General features: G+C 29.9%; 1 protein-coding gene across 1 annotated transcript; it reads left to right on the forward strand.

The window, feature by feature from the left end:
* Positions 1-844: 844 nt before the first annotated feature.
* On the forward strand, positions 845-16,656 carry LOC108566269 (putative mediator of RNA polymerase II transcription subunit 12). Its single transcript, XM_017926072.1, has 3 exons — positions 845-1,014; positions 15,025-15,708; positions 15,764-16,656. Exons 1-3 carry the CDS (start codon positions 997-999, stop codon positions 16,604-16,606), a joined length of 1,545 nt encoding a protein of 514 aa, XP_017781561.1. The 5' UTR covers positions 845-996; the 3' UTR covers positions 16,607-16,656.
* Positions 16,657-17,228: the final 572 nt, after the last annotated feature.

Raw genomic sequence — 17,228 nt, forward strand, 5'->3', positions numbered from 1 at the left:
GATTATTATTATATGAAAATAAAACTGAGTTCAGTTAAATAAATCGATGTGAAGGTTGATTATTGGACTAATTCTTCAACACAAGGTCTAGGTAATTATTATTTTAAATAAAGATTTATATATTGTCCAATTTTTTTAGTATTTTTAGTGAATATTTAAATATAATACATTGTAATTTTAATTATATAAATAAATAATATGCAGGTAATTCTTTAACCGGAAAAGGAAGCAACCTAAGCTTCAATTAATCTCCTGAATAATTAGAATGTATTACGTAATAAAATGAGTCAGGGAATCTGTAGCACCTTCGAAAACAATATCGCAAAATGAGGTAGTTAATATAAAAAAACTTGCATCCTGTTAGCATTTTCACTCCAAAAAATGTGAACCATTTATAAATTATGTTTTTCGTGGCAGTAATATGCAAATCTCTTTTTATTGCAATAATTTATGTTGTTCTTTCTGCTGATCTTGTATGTTATTGTATTGTTGCGTTGATGCAATCGCTGAAAAGTTAAATTGCTTAATCGAATGAAATCGCCGTTCGAATTAGGCGCTGCGATATGATCGAAAGACAATGGGATTCTGGGCCAGATTGGCAAACTTTTCGAATTGATATTCAATGCCGGGTCGAATCCGTTTTACAACTCCAAATATATAAATATGTGTGTGCGTGTATGAGTATGGATATGATTGTGTGCGTGTATATATACACACATATTGTTTGGTGAGGTACGCCAGAAGTGAATTCATATAGGGCCCCACTCTGCAGTGTCGACAGGAGTTTGGAAAGTTATAAATGCAGGTGCTCGACTAACTCTGCAGACATTCACGTTAACACGACTGAAGACCCCTCGACGCCGGTTGTCCACATACAAAACAATAAGAACAAATATAAGAGAACGAGAACAGAAACTGAGACTAATCGAGTTCATTTACCAAAAAAAATAAACAAAATAGTGTGGCTTTTGTTTCCTCTTATTGGATAACTTCAAGATGCGTCTTCAAAATTCGGTAAGAATTTTTATATTTACTTCATCAATGTTAATTTTTAGTTATTTTTTTTGAAATGCTGTAATACGATTTTCAAAGTTAATATTTTATATAAAAATAATGCAACTATCAAACATTATAAAATATTTTAAATCAATAATTACATTCTATTAATATTTTTGATAACATTTGTTTATATTTGCATATTTTCATTGATTTTTGTTTCTTATATTTATTCAATATTAGATTAATAATTAATAATTTGGTTATTTATATGATGTATATAGTTTTGTCATTAGATTTGAATATTCATATTTTAATTAGAATATTACATAAGCAGAGAAAAAGGTTATATATTTTTTTAATTAAATATAATATGATGAAAACAGAATGAAATTTGTTCCCCAATAAACAATCTAAGAACATATGACTATTTAAATTAATTATCTTAAGAACACAATAATATAGAAACTGACACAGTATTCAAATATATTTAAAAAAAAAACACAATTTACACATATTAGCACTAATTATTTAGTGAAAGTAATTTATATTATAAATATTATTTCATATAAAATTTAAAAAAATAAATTTTTGAATTATAGTTTTACAAGAGAATTTTTTAATCTACTTGATAGAAAATATCTTGATGAAATCTTAATTTAAAAACAACAGTGATAATTAAAATAATATTAAAAATATTTTTATTTTAATCTGTTATGTTGATAAAAGTATTAAGAGATTTAAAGGATTGTATTTGTCTTATTAATGATGGTTTACTGCCTCGTGATATGTCAACTACTTCAGCAGATACGTTTATGGAAAGCACAATTACCAACAAATACATATAACTTGTCTGAGAATTTTCTAAATATAATTTCTTTATTAATTCATACATTACATTAAATTAATAAAAAATATGCAAAGTAGATTTTATAATTATAATTTCATTATTTATTTATTTATTCCATAAGAAAAAAATATAAATATAATAGTAATTGGTCAAAAATAAATTGAAAAAAACTAAGTACAAATAAGTAATTTATTAAAGCTGTTAAATTAAATTAATTTGAAACCATAAAGTTACAAAATAAAATATTTTAATTATTTGTTCAAGAACATTTTAATTTTATGTATGGTTTGTCGAAACTTAATTACAAAATGAAATTAACCTGAATATGTCTACGTTCGAAAAAAAAATCATTAACATGGAGTGGCATGAACGGATATTTGAGAGCTGACGAAAGTAACTAGCAGTAAATTCAAATAGTGAAGTAATATATTAGTTAATAACAGAATCATAGATTTCAATATATTCTAACTAATGTAATTAGAAAGTAAGATGTAAGTAAAATTGTATCAAATAAAGTCACGTTTCGCGATGATCTTATCAGAAGATTTGTCAAGGGCATTTAGAAAGTAAAAATCAGTAAGTCTGTCAAACGCGGACGCGGAAAATCATTAAAATTTTTGCAATTCCCAACGCGAAAAAATGAATCTTAATTAAATTTTCGAACGGCGTCAGACTCAGATGCAATGAAAAGGATAATCGGTGCGCGCCACTTTCACATCTATTTATTTCTCGCAAAGACCTATTTTCCGTTTTCTGCATTTCCTATATAAAGCAAAAATGCCATTGAGGACCGTTGCGCAACGGCAAATAATCGAGTCTTAGAGATGGAGACGGAAGAAAAAAAAATCGAATGCAGCAATTGTTGCTGATTTATAACGTGTTTCATATTCCATAATATTTGTTATATGTTTATTTGCTATTGATTTTACTGGAACGGGAACGAGATCGTAGCCTTCGGGTAAGTCGTGCTCCTCGAAATTCGGTGCGAAACGAGTTGCGGAAATCGCCCGTTGATAAATCGAATTTACGATTGATCTATGCATAACAATGATTGTACATAATTATAGTAATTCGACCTTAAATCTGTGACTTTTTTTTCTGAGCACTCGTTGAGTAACAATTACGCCGTGTCGGCCCATTTTTTGTCGTTGTTGTTGTTAATGCTGCCGTTGATTCACTCTTGTTTTCTTTGTGATTCATTTAATGATCTATTGTATTTGATGTAAGATTTAATTTCTTTCTACTCTTTTTCTTTCACAAATGCTACTACATCATAATGCAATAATTATCTAACTTACAACTGTTATAATTCCTATTCAACAGTAAATATATAGTATAAAAATTCAAATCTCTATAATCTATAAATATTTCAAGAAAATAATCTCATTTTACTGTATTAATCATAGATAAAATCATAATAAAAACTTATATAATAACCAGCTATATTATGTCAGGCCAAACCAAAGAATATATTGTAAATACAAAATTGAATTAGATTAAACGAAAGTTGTGCAAGAGCATGTATTAACCTTAATTATAGTTACAGATATGCAACAAATTGTAACACCATTGTAAATATATGACTATACTTGCAATATTTTTTTTTGCAATTCATGGAACAAATTGCCGCTTCTGTCTGTAAACGTGAACATTATACTATTACTTTTTTTCTATTTACATAATAATAGACATTTGTTGTTGTTGTATTTTTCTCCGCTTCTCGCTCTCTTTCGCTCTCAAATAATTAAATACATGTAAATAAAATAAGAACTTACTTCATAAGCTCTTACAAAAGACCTTTGTGTAAAGGTCACTAAGGTAATTTTAAATAAAAATTATGTCCAATTTGTTTATCTAATTGGATGCCTACATTAAAAAGGCAAAACAACGCAATTGATTACGTTTCATTAATTCACATAATAGTATGCTTTTAGCAATTTAGTAAATATTCAACTAATACATTTTTACTACAATAAATGGGTGACCAGGTTATCGACCTAAAATTGTGTCTTTCTAAAAACTTTTTTACGTTACCTCACTTAAAAGTTCGGCGTCAATTTAAATGTACTTTAAATAATTTTGCAATCACCTCATGTAGATAGTAGGTTAGATTATAGAACACACGTTCAATATTCTCGGTTCAAATGCAATGATAAAAATACTAGCAAATGACTTTCCAATTCCTACAGTTACAAATGAAAACAGCGTTGAAAATGTTATGTATATATTTAAGTTACTTCGTATAAAAGTTAAGTACTTTGCAATAATTCAAAATAAATGTGTATATCCTATATACATGTTATTGTAATAATAATAATAATTTTTATATATTATGTTTATAATGATTAAAAACAAACATCTGAAACAAATTAGTTCCATGAATTATAATAGTGTTATATTGTTAAAATGTAAAAGAAATTTTTAATTAAAAACTTGACATTAAGTCACCCATTGAGGGTACGGTAAATGAACCTCCTCGGTCTATTCATGAGTTAGTGTAAATCATCGAATAATCAAAATAGGCCTAAGTTTTATTCAATTGCAGACTATTGTTTAAATAATTGTTATTGCATACAATTTCGCGATAATCTTGCCTATGGCAAACGATTTACATTGTTTCATTTAATTCGTTGAAAGGCTATTAATAAATGATAGAAACCTTAGAAGTTTTGATTGAAATTGAATGAACTTTTTTCACCTAAATAGAAAGCAAGAGTAAATTAGGTAACCGTTATGATATAGTATTGAAAGACCATTAATTATTTTTAATAGACAATTTTAAAGGACTTAATTTATTGAATCAATAAGAATATGAAGCAAAAACAACATTTGACGCTTTAATTGTATGTGTTATATTTCATACGCATCTCACAGACTTTCATTTAGTTGAAACCAATCCCATAGTGAAACATATATGTGTCACTGCAACATATTCCATTTTCTCATAAAATAATTACTAAATGAATAGCAGAGGCCTCTTATATAATCAATATTTTCACTTTCATCTGATTTTCGAATTTACGAGTTTACCTATGATGCAAGTGATGTGATATGTTGCTGATATCAATATACGCTTTTTTCTTTAAGCCTATTATAAATTGTATTAACTATTACTATCATGATTGCTTGGATTGGTTACGATCCACTGATTCTGCACAATAGTAATTAACATCATCATAATAAATTGCGTTTAATATAAGTAGTAAGTTGATGAATGAAAAAGTGCAAATAATAATGATTAACGAAAGTGAAATGGATATTGATCTATATAACTGTTCTTCCGGGAAACACACTCTTTCACTCTACAGAACACATATCGCTCTAATTAGAAATATTTGAATTAATCATATGCACAGCTTTTACCACATATTGCATATGTGCATTTCACCTGTCTTTTTTTACTTATAAATATATAATTATTTAATTGAGGATAATGCAACATTCTATTTTTATACAATTATTAATAATAATGGCAATAATTGGCGGTAATGTTTAGTGACCCTTGGATAACCAGTTTTCACATGTTGTCACCTTTCGAAACCGGGACACGGCCTTTCCCGTCTAGTCTAAAAGGGAGGTTAAAGAGTTCTTGACTTGTCAAAATAATATCATTTTCATTGAAAATACAATTTGGAAACTACATTTTATATTTTTTATTTATTTCAAAACAATCACTGAATTTATATTATTAAATTCATTTACAGTAATTATTGTTGTACAACATGATATATGAATAAATCTATAAATATTTGATAATTGGAATCAAATTTAAACATAGATATTAAAAACACACTAATAAATTAAGTTTAATCTATTTGATAATTTAAGAAGAATCTAACAACAATTCTCACAAACATCTTTGAATAAAAATATAAATTTTACACCTTTATATAACTTCAAAAATAACAATAAATTAACTAATTATAGATCATCATATTTATAAATTTATCCACTAAGACTTAATTACTTAATTTTCAATTGATAAGTTTGACCGGAAATATTGTTCTCCTAGCGGTTTTGTAATTACGAAATAAAGTGAATAGAACATATGGTAAATGACCTAAAGCAATTCGAAATGCAGTTATTCGTTAACAAATTACTTCCACTAAATTACATATTTCTTATTTATTTTCTCTAAATCGAATATAAACAACTGTAGTATTTTTTTAATTAATTATTTTTCCTTATAATTAAAAATAAGATGTTGTTTAAAAGTACAGGTCACTACAAATAAACTTGAAATAAACAATAAAACATTTTAGATAGATTTAATTATATTTATTTTGTAATTTTTCATTTAATTATTATTTTCTATATTAATCAAGTATTTATATTTAATGTACTTCTTAGCAAATACGAGAATATGATTTTTTTTTTTAATTTTAAGAATATACTTATGTAATTAAGAAAATCGTAATTATAGAATAGATAAGTGATATGAAATAGCAATTAATAATGAAATATGTTACAAATATGTCGCAATGTTGGACGTGCCAGTGCATATATCAAAAATACAACGACCCTATCGGTATACAATTTTGGTTGTGGAGAAAGTAAAAATTGCGCACGATCATTAGATTTTCTTTTGCTAATAGGCGACTCGCTTTTTATTGTTTCCATTGCGTTCGTTCACTTTCCTCTTCTTGTTAGCAGACAACGAATTCGTTTTAGTAATCCGAAGAAATTGTTGTTCCACTTTTCATTTCCATACGATTTGAATATGTAAACGCTTTGCAGGATCTGATTTACCATTGAAACCGATCAACCATGTCGCGCCATCATAAATTTAAAATTATTTACTTTCCAACATCATGTTTCTCACGTAAACATACATATTGCAAATATTTATATTGTTTAATGAATAACTAAATCTTAGAATTTGTAATCTTATAAAGTGATATTAATAATTATAATTATGAATGTTAATAAAATTATTAATTAATCTAAAACAAAATATTTTTATTTTCAATATAACAAAAATTCACACATTCTTGAAAGTAATTTACTATTATAGTTGATTTTAAATGGAAAAATGCTTTTCTAGTAGTTAGTGTTTTGCAATAATTGCATCTGAAGATGCAACTAACAACATATTTGCTAAATTGAACATGACAAAATTTAATAAACACAGACACCATTACGGAAAATTTCAAAGCGTGTGTAGAGACTTTCTAGAATTGGAAATATATTGTCGCTCTCGTTGCAATCTCCATCCATTTTAAGAACTCATTTTGTACGAAATTCTGAAAGCTACGAGTTTGCTTGTATACATTTAGTTTTGTAGCACGAAAAAAAACGCCTTTTATTTTGTTGTCCGACATTTATTACTATTCTCGTATACGTTCTCTATATGCTGTTTTTCATTAAGTAATACACCTGAATATAATTTATCAAATCATATCAAGCATAATGATAATAATTGGATTAAAATTGAAATTAAGTTTTTTTTCAAATCGTATTATAGTGCATTATTATTGAACATAGATTATAAATAAAAATAGTTATAATAGCAAAATATTATAATAATAATAAAAAAAATAAAATTATTAATAGTCAAATAACACTCAAAAATAACTAATTAATGAATACATTATTTTTTAATTAAACAATGAATCTGCAATAACTGTAAATTGATTACACAATGCAGCTGCAATTTATTGCGTTTAAATTAAGAACATAATTTAATAAACATTTCCACTTTCACATTGTTGAATGACTGCATGTTTACAATGCACATAAAAATGTTGAAATGAAAATGAGCAATTGTGTAGGTAAAATCACGAGCTCAGTCGATACATTTTAATTTGCGCTTGTTATATTTTCCACTCAATTAAATGTCCGTTAAAATAGAAATACAACAAGAAAATAAAAATGCAATAACAAAAATTGAAAATCATATACACCAAGAACCAATGCTGCATTTTCTAATTTAATTAATGCATTTATGATGATTAAGTCAAGTACGTTCGTGTCGATGGCCTTGTCGATTATTTTGCATCAGATGAAATTGCACGTTCGAGATATTAATAGTTCCTTATCGTGCTGCAATTAGCTTATAAATATAAATTATTGTACGCAGGGTGCTTAGTTTTTTGAAATTCATTATTCAAGTTTCTCTTGATTTGTAATAGTTAATATGATTTATTATACACCATATAATTTATCTATTTAATTTGTATCTCCAGTGAATATTTCAATGCAAATATATTAAATATTGGAAAAATGAATATGAAAAATTTAGCAGTGAATTAAGTATGCATCATTTAAAGGATAATTAAACTAAAATCAGTTTATTACGATAATATATAATATATAAAAACGTAATTAATCCCAAGTGCGAAATAATAAAGAATGAGTCATTGAATTTAATGCAAATAAATTCTCCAATTCAGCGTCATGTCAAGCAGTATCCGCACAATTGCTGAGTTTCCTACTTATTAACGTTTTCTTATTCGATTTTCTGCAACTTTTTCCACGTACGTTAATGAAGTCTATTCTTGGCCTAGTTCCTTACCACTCACAAAGGAGCATTTTATGCACAGCAATTTAACGCATTTCAGAGAATGGGCAGAGAAAATTCATTACAATTTCGCTTGAAACTAAAAAAAAAAAGAGAATTATCGTATTTAGAATCAGTTTCCCTACATTTTTAACCATTGTTTTAATTTAGAAATTGCTTGAAAATGGCGACTATATTTACTGACAATAGAAAACGTTCATGACTGCTTAAGTTTACAAATATTCCAATTAATTAAACGACATGCTGCTATGTTCTTACTTTGAGCCAATTATGTTACGTAACACATATTATATTACGAAATCTCGCACGCGACAAGATTCAGTCAACGATAGCTAATAATAGAAATTAGACAAGAAACTTATTACAAATTGTATTTAACAATTAACAATTTGTGTAAACGATAATTTTGTTAAATTTATTTCTGTTTTATTGATAAAAATATCTAGTTTCACGTCCTTTTATACGGGCATTTTTTAATACATTTACTTAAATATAAAAATAAATTCTGAGTGAAATATAGTTATCGCTGATATTTTTAAAAATAACTATATATGCAGTCGAATTAAATTATTTTTTTACAAAACAAAAATATATATATTTCATAGTGAAAATACGTGTATCAATAAATATTTAGTTTCCATTATAGAAATCCGCTAGAAAATATTAATATCTAACTCATTATTTAAAACAGCAGATGTTTCGTGAAGTTATTATAGAATGTAATTGGTCATTGTTGAATATTTAAACACTTCATAGGATTGTATAATTATATTTAATTTTCTAATCAAACACAATCTTCATAATTATCGCCTTTCTACCAAATAGCGTTTTCTTATTTCAACTTTCAGTACTTCCTTCAAACAAGGAAAACATTATTATAGCATGTAATTGATAAATTACATCTTAATAATAATAATTTATAAAGAATCACAAAAAATATATAATAAATAATAATTCTAAATTATAAATTTATTAAGTTTATTAACTTTACAGTTTATTGAAAATAAAAAACTTAATTCAAATTATTTCAGAAAAATGTTAATATTAATTGATGTTCTATGCAACACACATACTAATGAGATAATATATTATGCTGCAATAATCAATAAATATTGATAATTCATGCAATAAATCACATTATCTATTACAAAAGGGAAATGTAATAATTACTATGTATTTTCGCTTTATAAAGATCATCAACCTGCGCTTCCTTATGAATAATCATAATAAATCTAGCGAGAATTGCGATACACAGAAGCAGATACATCATGTAAAATTGTAAAAAGTTGTATTGGTTAATTATTAAAGGTCAACGATTAATTGATTATCAGCTTTGTAACACATTTGTGTAACATTTTAATTACCACGCAAAATCTGATTAACATGTAGTTAATAATAATTCTATTATCTAAGCATTTCCAAAAAATAAACAAGTATGTAGTAAGAAACAACATTTTCTTAAATATAAACACAAAAAATAAATATAATCGATCAGTTGTTTCTATAAATTAAATAATTCTAATGTTGAAATTATTTACTTTCATTTTTCTAAAGTGATTATAGTTAATAATTATTGTGGGTGAAATATTTCAAAAGCTTTGTTGAAACATTATTAATATTGAACATATGCTCAGCTGTCCGAAAAAGGCAATGTACCAGATATATTTTGTCGAATGTTTTAGCTTGCATTACTCTTATGGTATTTTACGATTAAAACCTTGTCTTCGTGATTGAATTATTGATGTAAATATTGATCCAGAACTGCAATAGTCTGAACCGATTTGGCACAGATCTGAAAAATTTATTAATGCAATCGCAGTACCATAAGTTGGTTCCATCTAGAAATGATTGCATTTTTTGGAAGACGAATTAAACTTGATTTTTAATCATCAAAAATAATTTCAATAAAAAAAATACTTACAAATTTTTTGTTATTTTAAATATTCTTCCTATATTTGCATGCAAAACTGACAAGTTACGAAGACGGAAACGTTTTTCTTCACGCCATTGTCTTTGTTTTGCGATAATTTCGATGATAATAAATATATAATAAATGAGAAAACCAGCTAGTGTATCATTAAATATAATAAAGAAAAGTTCTCGTCTTTCTCTTGTTTGCTATAAAACAGTCAATCATAGTGTAGTGCTGTTAATTATTGAAATCTCCATAATGTGAATGGAAGGATCATATAATAGTTTGGTTATTACTAATTACTAAATAAATTGACTTCTTAGAAATTGTGAAAATCAGATGTAAATTTATAATATTTTTTTAAAATTAAAATATTAGGAACACAAAGTTATTAATGTTAGTTACAAATCCGTACTATGTTATGTTTATCAGATGTTCTTCAAAGTTTTATAAATTATTGATGCGGTTGAAATACAATCAATAACAAATCTATGAAAAAATGTAAAAACTAGAAGTAAATATTATGCGTGTGTATATTGAATCGAAAACCTTTGACATATTTATTATGGATTTCGTTCTGGGAAAGATCAACATTTCCAAGTATTCTTTGCCGCCTAAGTATGCTAATGTCCAAATGGAATGAACAACTGATTCGCCTATCCATTTTGCGTAAATCTCGTTCAGATTTGAATGGCAGACGCCCGCACGTGCACCATGTATGTGTGCATACACATATATATATATATCTGTATGTATGTATATGGATCTCTGTAGTGTGTATTTTCGTATTGCGGAATATCCGTGCGGCGGCAGAGCGTGGAATCGTGAGAACATGTGCCATTAGTCGGTGTGCTCTGGGTATTGTGTGCGCTCGTGCACCCGGGAATCGAACTACTGACCTTTCAGTTGCGCAACCGAATCAAATGCGGACTATTTACGTTATGCAACGCGTCCACACACAACGGAGCTGCGACTTTACTACTACTACAACTACTCCTTTGCTCCATTATCCTGAAGTCGTGTAATGTTACATTTTCGGCGCACATAGCATCCAAATTTAATGGATCGGGTCAATGTTGAGGGAATTTAGGTGGAAGCCAAGGCCTCCGCCGTCCGTCGGACGTGTGCCAAAGAGCCCATCGAGCAATCGGAGATTGTGACCACACCAGATGCGAGCAAGGTCACAATCAACAACAGTTGGGTATATCGGATTTCAAGAACAGGATCCGCTGCGCTCCTCCGCAACCTTGACGCAATCTCTAAAGTCGCAATTCTTTCTACCATTCCGAACTGCGTTTCTTCATAACGTCTCTTGATAATCAATGCTTCCGTGTGAGAGAGGCCCCAGTAATTACCCTTTTGTTGGCACCTCGAAAACGTTGCGTAACAACTCTTATATATTTTTTTCTTCTTTCATTCTTTTCTGCAACAATCCTCGCCCACCCGAGTGTTCTGGGAACCCGGGCGAGTTATGAAATTCATATTCCGAGCGAATTCGGTGCAGAATTTCACCTAGGAAGGAAACCGAAATCGATTTCGCTTTTGCCATACTCGATTTGCATATTTCTTTGTACAGGTATGCAAGTATCTAAAACACCGACCGACGAGGCGAACGCAATCCAATGAAGTAATAACGAGCATAAACACTTTCATTCTCCGCCGCAAGGTTACACAAACACACACATACGTACCAATTAACTGTGCTAACTGTAAATTAAGAGAAACAGATTTTCCAAAGCTATTAATAAACCTCATTTATTCAATCACCATCGATTTTCCATCATCTGCACCACAAAAAAAGCAAATCTCTCTCTCAATTCAAAAAGCTTTCCATTACCTCTGTGTGCATGCATTCTATTAATATTTTTTTTTCATTGTCTAATCCTTTTCATAAAACTAACCTCGGGCCACACCTTTCTAACCAATGCGAGGTACATATGACCTCTCTACGACCCACAGCAGCCCAATTCAATTTAATAACGAGCAGGAAAGATTACAACCAACAATGACTCAATTCCCTTCAAGGAAACGCAATTGTGACTAAGCTCGGTTTAATCGGAATTAAAATAAAGACAATTAGACGAGTGAAACGTTCGTACTTGATCGCACGCGCTCTGATCCTGACCTGAACGTATCGATATTAGCATTTGAAAATTGCTGGAGATATATTGAAAGCGGTTTCGCGCTCAGCGTGATTTTCATCTCATTCAATTTGAAATAATTGAAAAAACACGAGCTTATTACAATTTTAGAACGTATTTGCGATTTAATTCGTAATTATCAGCGTAAAGCTCTGGTCAATTGAGACATTCTCTGATTAAAATTAATTAAAACCGGTTAATTGCTGTATTTTTTCTTCTTTTGTATTTAATGATTTCAAAGTGTATAATCAATAAAATGATGTACACTTAATATCTAGTTGAATTTATTTATGCTACTCAAGTAAATGTTTTTTTACTTAACTAAATATTTTCTATATCTTATAGTTTTTTATTTAAAAATGATAATGTATTTTAAAAAGAGAAACGTGTATTTCTTACCATTTCAGATCTAGTGTGTACACACCTTTAGAATGCCGATTGATCGATTTAGTTTTAAACATAAGGATACAGGAGAATTGCATTCTAGTTACGCATATTATTAGATAGTAAGGTGATCGAAATAATAATTATATATTAAATTATTTTTAAATATTATAAAATTAATCTTTCCAATAATATCACCAAAAAAAATGTAGAATGGAGAAAATATATATAAAACGCACAATCAAAATGTGTTTTACTGTATACTATACATTATACAATATAGATTAAATAAGCCTGAAATAGTTTATCGTTTATCAATTTATAACTTCCTTTTTTTAAATTTTATTTTAAATAGGAAAGTGCTACATTTTTTTAACTCATAACAGATTATTGAAACCGTTTATAAAAAAAAACTATGTTCCACATGATGTAACAATGGGAATTTCCATTATATAAATTTGAATAGTAGATTTATTAGAGATTTCCAAGCATTATGTTCAATAACTATCGAATAATCTAGTTTACATAAGCATACAGTTACATAATATATAAAATGAACGAAGTGCGCTGATGAGACTTGATATGAAGTATATTATATAGTCATTTATTTAATTCATTTTCTTAATCATACTTTTCGAATATTATTTTTTGTCATTCGCTACAATATGCAGCTTGCAGAAATTCTCTTCAGTGCAGAGATAACAGTTTTTGATTTCCTTCTACTATAATTTATTTACGTAAAGAATCGTTCGAATGACTACGTAGAATGTACTGTTTACGTAACAGATTGTTATTTGTGCGCATGAAAAGATTCTTACTGGATCGCCTACAGATCATTAAATTGCTGTTATTTTAATTAAAATGCACTGCATTCCGATACGTTAATACACCTAAAAGGAATTTTCTCGGTATTTTCCTCTATTGAAAGACAGCATATATCAAATTTCTCTTCTACAATAGGTACAGTGATTCAGTACCTGTAATTAATCCTGTTTCAGTTTAACTATAATAGTAAGTGTGTTTATTTACAGAGTATTTTAGTTATTTAAATAATCATTTCCTTGAATACTTTTACAGCAAATATATCAAAAAGTAGTTTCTAGAATGAGTAACATCAAAAGCATGTTATTACAATTTGAATTAATTCTTGAGTAAATAGTAGTATGATTGACTTTGTCATCTTTAGCTTATGTAATAAAAAATAAATAATTCATTAAATTGTTTAGAATAAATATACGTTTTGAATAAAAATATTTTTATATTCATAAAATTAATCATCAACTTGAATTGAACTGAATTCAACTGTGGTAATTTAGATGTATACTTATAAATTTTATGCATTTCCGGAAAATTTGACGCAGCTAGTAATGTAAATTGCGAACGAATTCCACGCCGCAATTATCATAAAAGTTTCATTTGTTTATTAGAAAGCGTCGGCCAGGAAATAATACATGTTCACTATATGTATCTGTCGATTATTGCAGACCATTGCATAATTACTTTCCTTTTTTCCCCAATCCGCTCAGTCGCTTTTCATCTCGTGGAAAATCCTGCACACTCGTTTTTTTCTTCGCGCTCTCAAAAACCGAGTTACCATAAAATGAAATAATCTTAAAAACTCAAGTATAATCAAGCATAATTAATAATAATTGTATTCGAATGTGCAACACGCTGTCCACCTGTGATAGCGATTAATTGTTACATTATGATCGTTTTATATACACTGACAATTAACATTTTCATTTCTTCCAATATATAGAATATCTCACGAGATCAATTAGTGTCGCAATGATAAAGAAAATTGACGACGACATTGAAGGAAACGGAGGTAGGCCGTTCTGCAGCATTTCACATAAATTCCTGTCATTGCATCTGAAACACTGATTGCGCTAAGCTCACGAACGTCCGCAGTAGAACGAAATTATGCACCGTTTTTTTCCATTTTGTTTATGTCTATTTTGTAGTTGCAGCAGTCTTTCGCAATTAATTAATAAACGAAATTAGCGGAGAAAACGCAAAAGCGCCTTGACACGTAGTGTTAAATATGGTAGATTTTAATCTCTTGTCATTTAATAACTTTATTGTTAATACATAAGCAGGTAGAGATTTTTTTTTGTGAGAAGAGGAACCGGTTACGTAAAATTCTGGAGCGTGAATTGTTTCGCATGCGTTAAACTTTCTGCTCTGAATATTAACAACAAATATGTTATCTCTGTTCTAGTGGTTTGGCTTATTGCTGTTTGGTGCTGTTTGTCTGGTCGGCATTGAGAGTAGAAGAGTACGCGTGAGGCCCCAGGAGCAAGAGGAAGATTCCTACTATGCAGATCAGCAAGAAGATGAGAGGGTAGTCTACATTTCATCGGCGGATCAATATAATGGACTCTATGGACAGCAAGCCGCTTCCAGAAGTTCTCAGGACAACTACATTCCTAGACAATCACCAACTTCCAAGCCTCAAGCTCAATCTGTGAGGAATAAGGAACCAGCCAAGCAAGCTCCAGTACAAACAATTCGGAACTACAACAAAGTAAACGACGATGGATCTTTCACCTTCGGTTACGAGGCCGCTGATGGCAGTTTCAAGGAGGAAACTAGGGGCACCGATTGTGTAGTCAGAGGAAAATATGGATATGTAGATCCTGATGGCAACAAAAGGGAATTCACTTACGTATCCGGAAACCCTTGCGATCCCAACGCTCCAAAAGAAGAGGAAGATAGGCCCGAATCTGATAGACAAGAAGCAGACAGTGGTCCAGCCAACTACCCAACCAGACCAATCAGACCGATTGCTAGACCCGTTACTACCGCAGCACCTAAACCAGTCACTGTTTTCCAGAATCAATACGACCAAGAGGAAGATGAACAACCGGAACCAGAACAAGTTCTCAGACCACAGCCGGTACCAGTGAGTGATTATATTGAAATATTAAGATCTGTTTCTAAATTATTTTTATTTGCAGCAAGCGAGACCTCGTCCAGTTTACATTACACGTCCGCAATATGAACAGGAAGAGGAACGTCCAGTCTACCAGCAACGACCAAGGATTGTCTCAATCCCATCAACGACTCCAGCTTCTGTTATTTACAAGCAAAGCATTAGCCCGATCAATATTACGCCCCGACCGACCCAGAGAGCTCAACCAGCGACCACTTATCGACCACAATTGCTTCAAGTAGCGGTTACCCCACGCCCGGCACTTCTCTATACCAAACAAATAGCTTCAGCTGCTCGTCCAACTTCCCCAACTCCGTCGTCCACTCGCGGTGGAAATGGTGGCAACATTGACTTCGACGCTGAATTCCAAAAGTTCCAACAGGAAAACAACATCGTTGCCCCAACGCCCGCCGTACTTCAAAAAACCACTAAGCCTAAAGCACCATCTCCTACGAACCAAGTTTACTCCTCCGAATTAGTCTACGACCCAAGTTCAGGTCAATATAACACCCAGCTGTATCAAAGTTTGCCACAAACTGAGGGCGATTTCACCTTGAACCACCGCATCCAACCGTACGTGCATCAACCTGGTTCTCAATTGGTGAATGTTCAACAATTGCAATCTCAAAGCCCGTTGTACAGAAGTCGCCCAAGCAATAATCAGGCTCTATACCAACAGCAACAAGCCGAACTCCAATTCCAAAACTCCGCTCAACTCTACGCTCAACAACAAAAAGTCCGCAACCAAAATTCCCAGACTTCCCCCCAACAGTTCTACTACATCCAACCAAGCCTTCAGCAACCGCAAGGTTTCCACCAGGGTAGCCAAATTGACGCCTTCCTACGTGGACACAACATCCAATTTTAAAGACTTTAACTAAGTGAGCATTCAACCCATAAAATTGATGTATATAAATATGTTTTTTTGTATTATTATTTTAACTATGTTTCTAGTATTATTATTTACTTTTATTATTATTACCATTTTTTATACGATATTTATCGATCGATTTCCGTGTGTTTGTATATAATTTAATGAATGTATTAAATAAAATAAGCGAAGAAAGATAAGTACGCACTTCAATGGCCACAGAAAAAAATGGCTTGTTTCCTGTTTCCAATGCGTTATTATAATTAACGACAGCGAAATTTCTCTTTGTTGTTTATTGTTACACGAAAGTGAAATTGTACCAATCAATTTCTCTCTCCACTACAAATGGAAAACTTCTATTAACAATGTTCTCTGTTGGAGCATAATTTATTCATTGATTTTGTTATGTAAAGTTGAAGGAAAAAAAAACATACAAAACCATATTATAATTCTCACGATTAATATAACTAAATATATTATAGACGATATACTTATTAATTATCAAATAACTCACAATCTTTGATCTGAATACACACAATTATGGGAAATTAACTAAAATGATTTCGCCGAATTAATATATGCAATTAAAGACAGAGCGAGCGCGCTTAATAATCTATTA

The sequence above is a fragment of the Nicrophorus vespilloides genome, unplaced genomic scaffold, assembly GCF_001412225.1.
Source record: "Nicrophorus vespilloides isolate i.1.1-1 unplaced genomic scaffold, Nicve_v1.0, whole genome shotgun sequence".
NCBI classification, from domain to species: Eukaryota; Metazoa; Arthropoda; class Insecta; order Coleoptera; family Silphidae; genus Nicrophorus; species Nicrophorus vespilloides.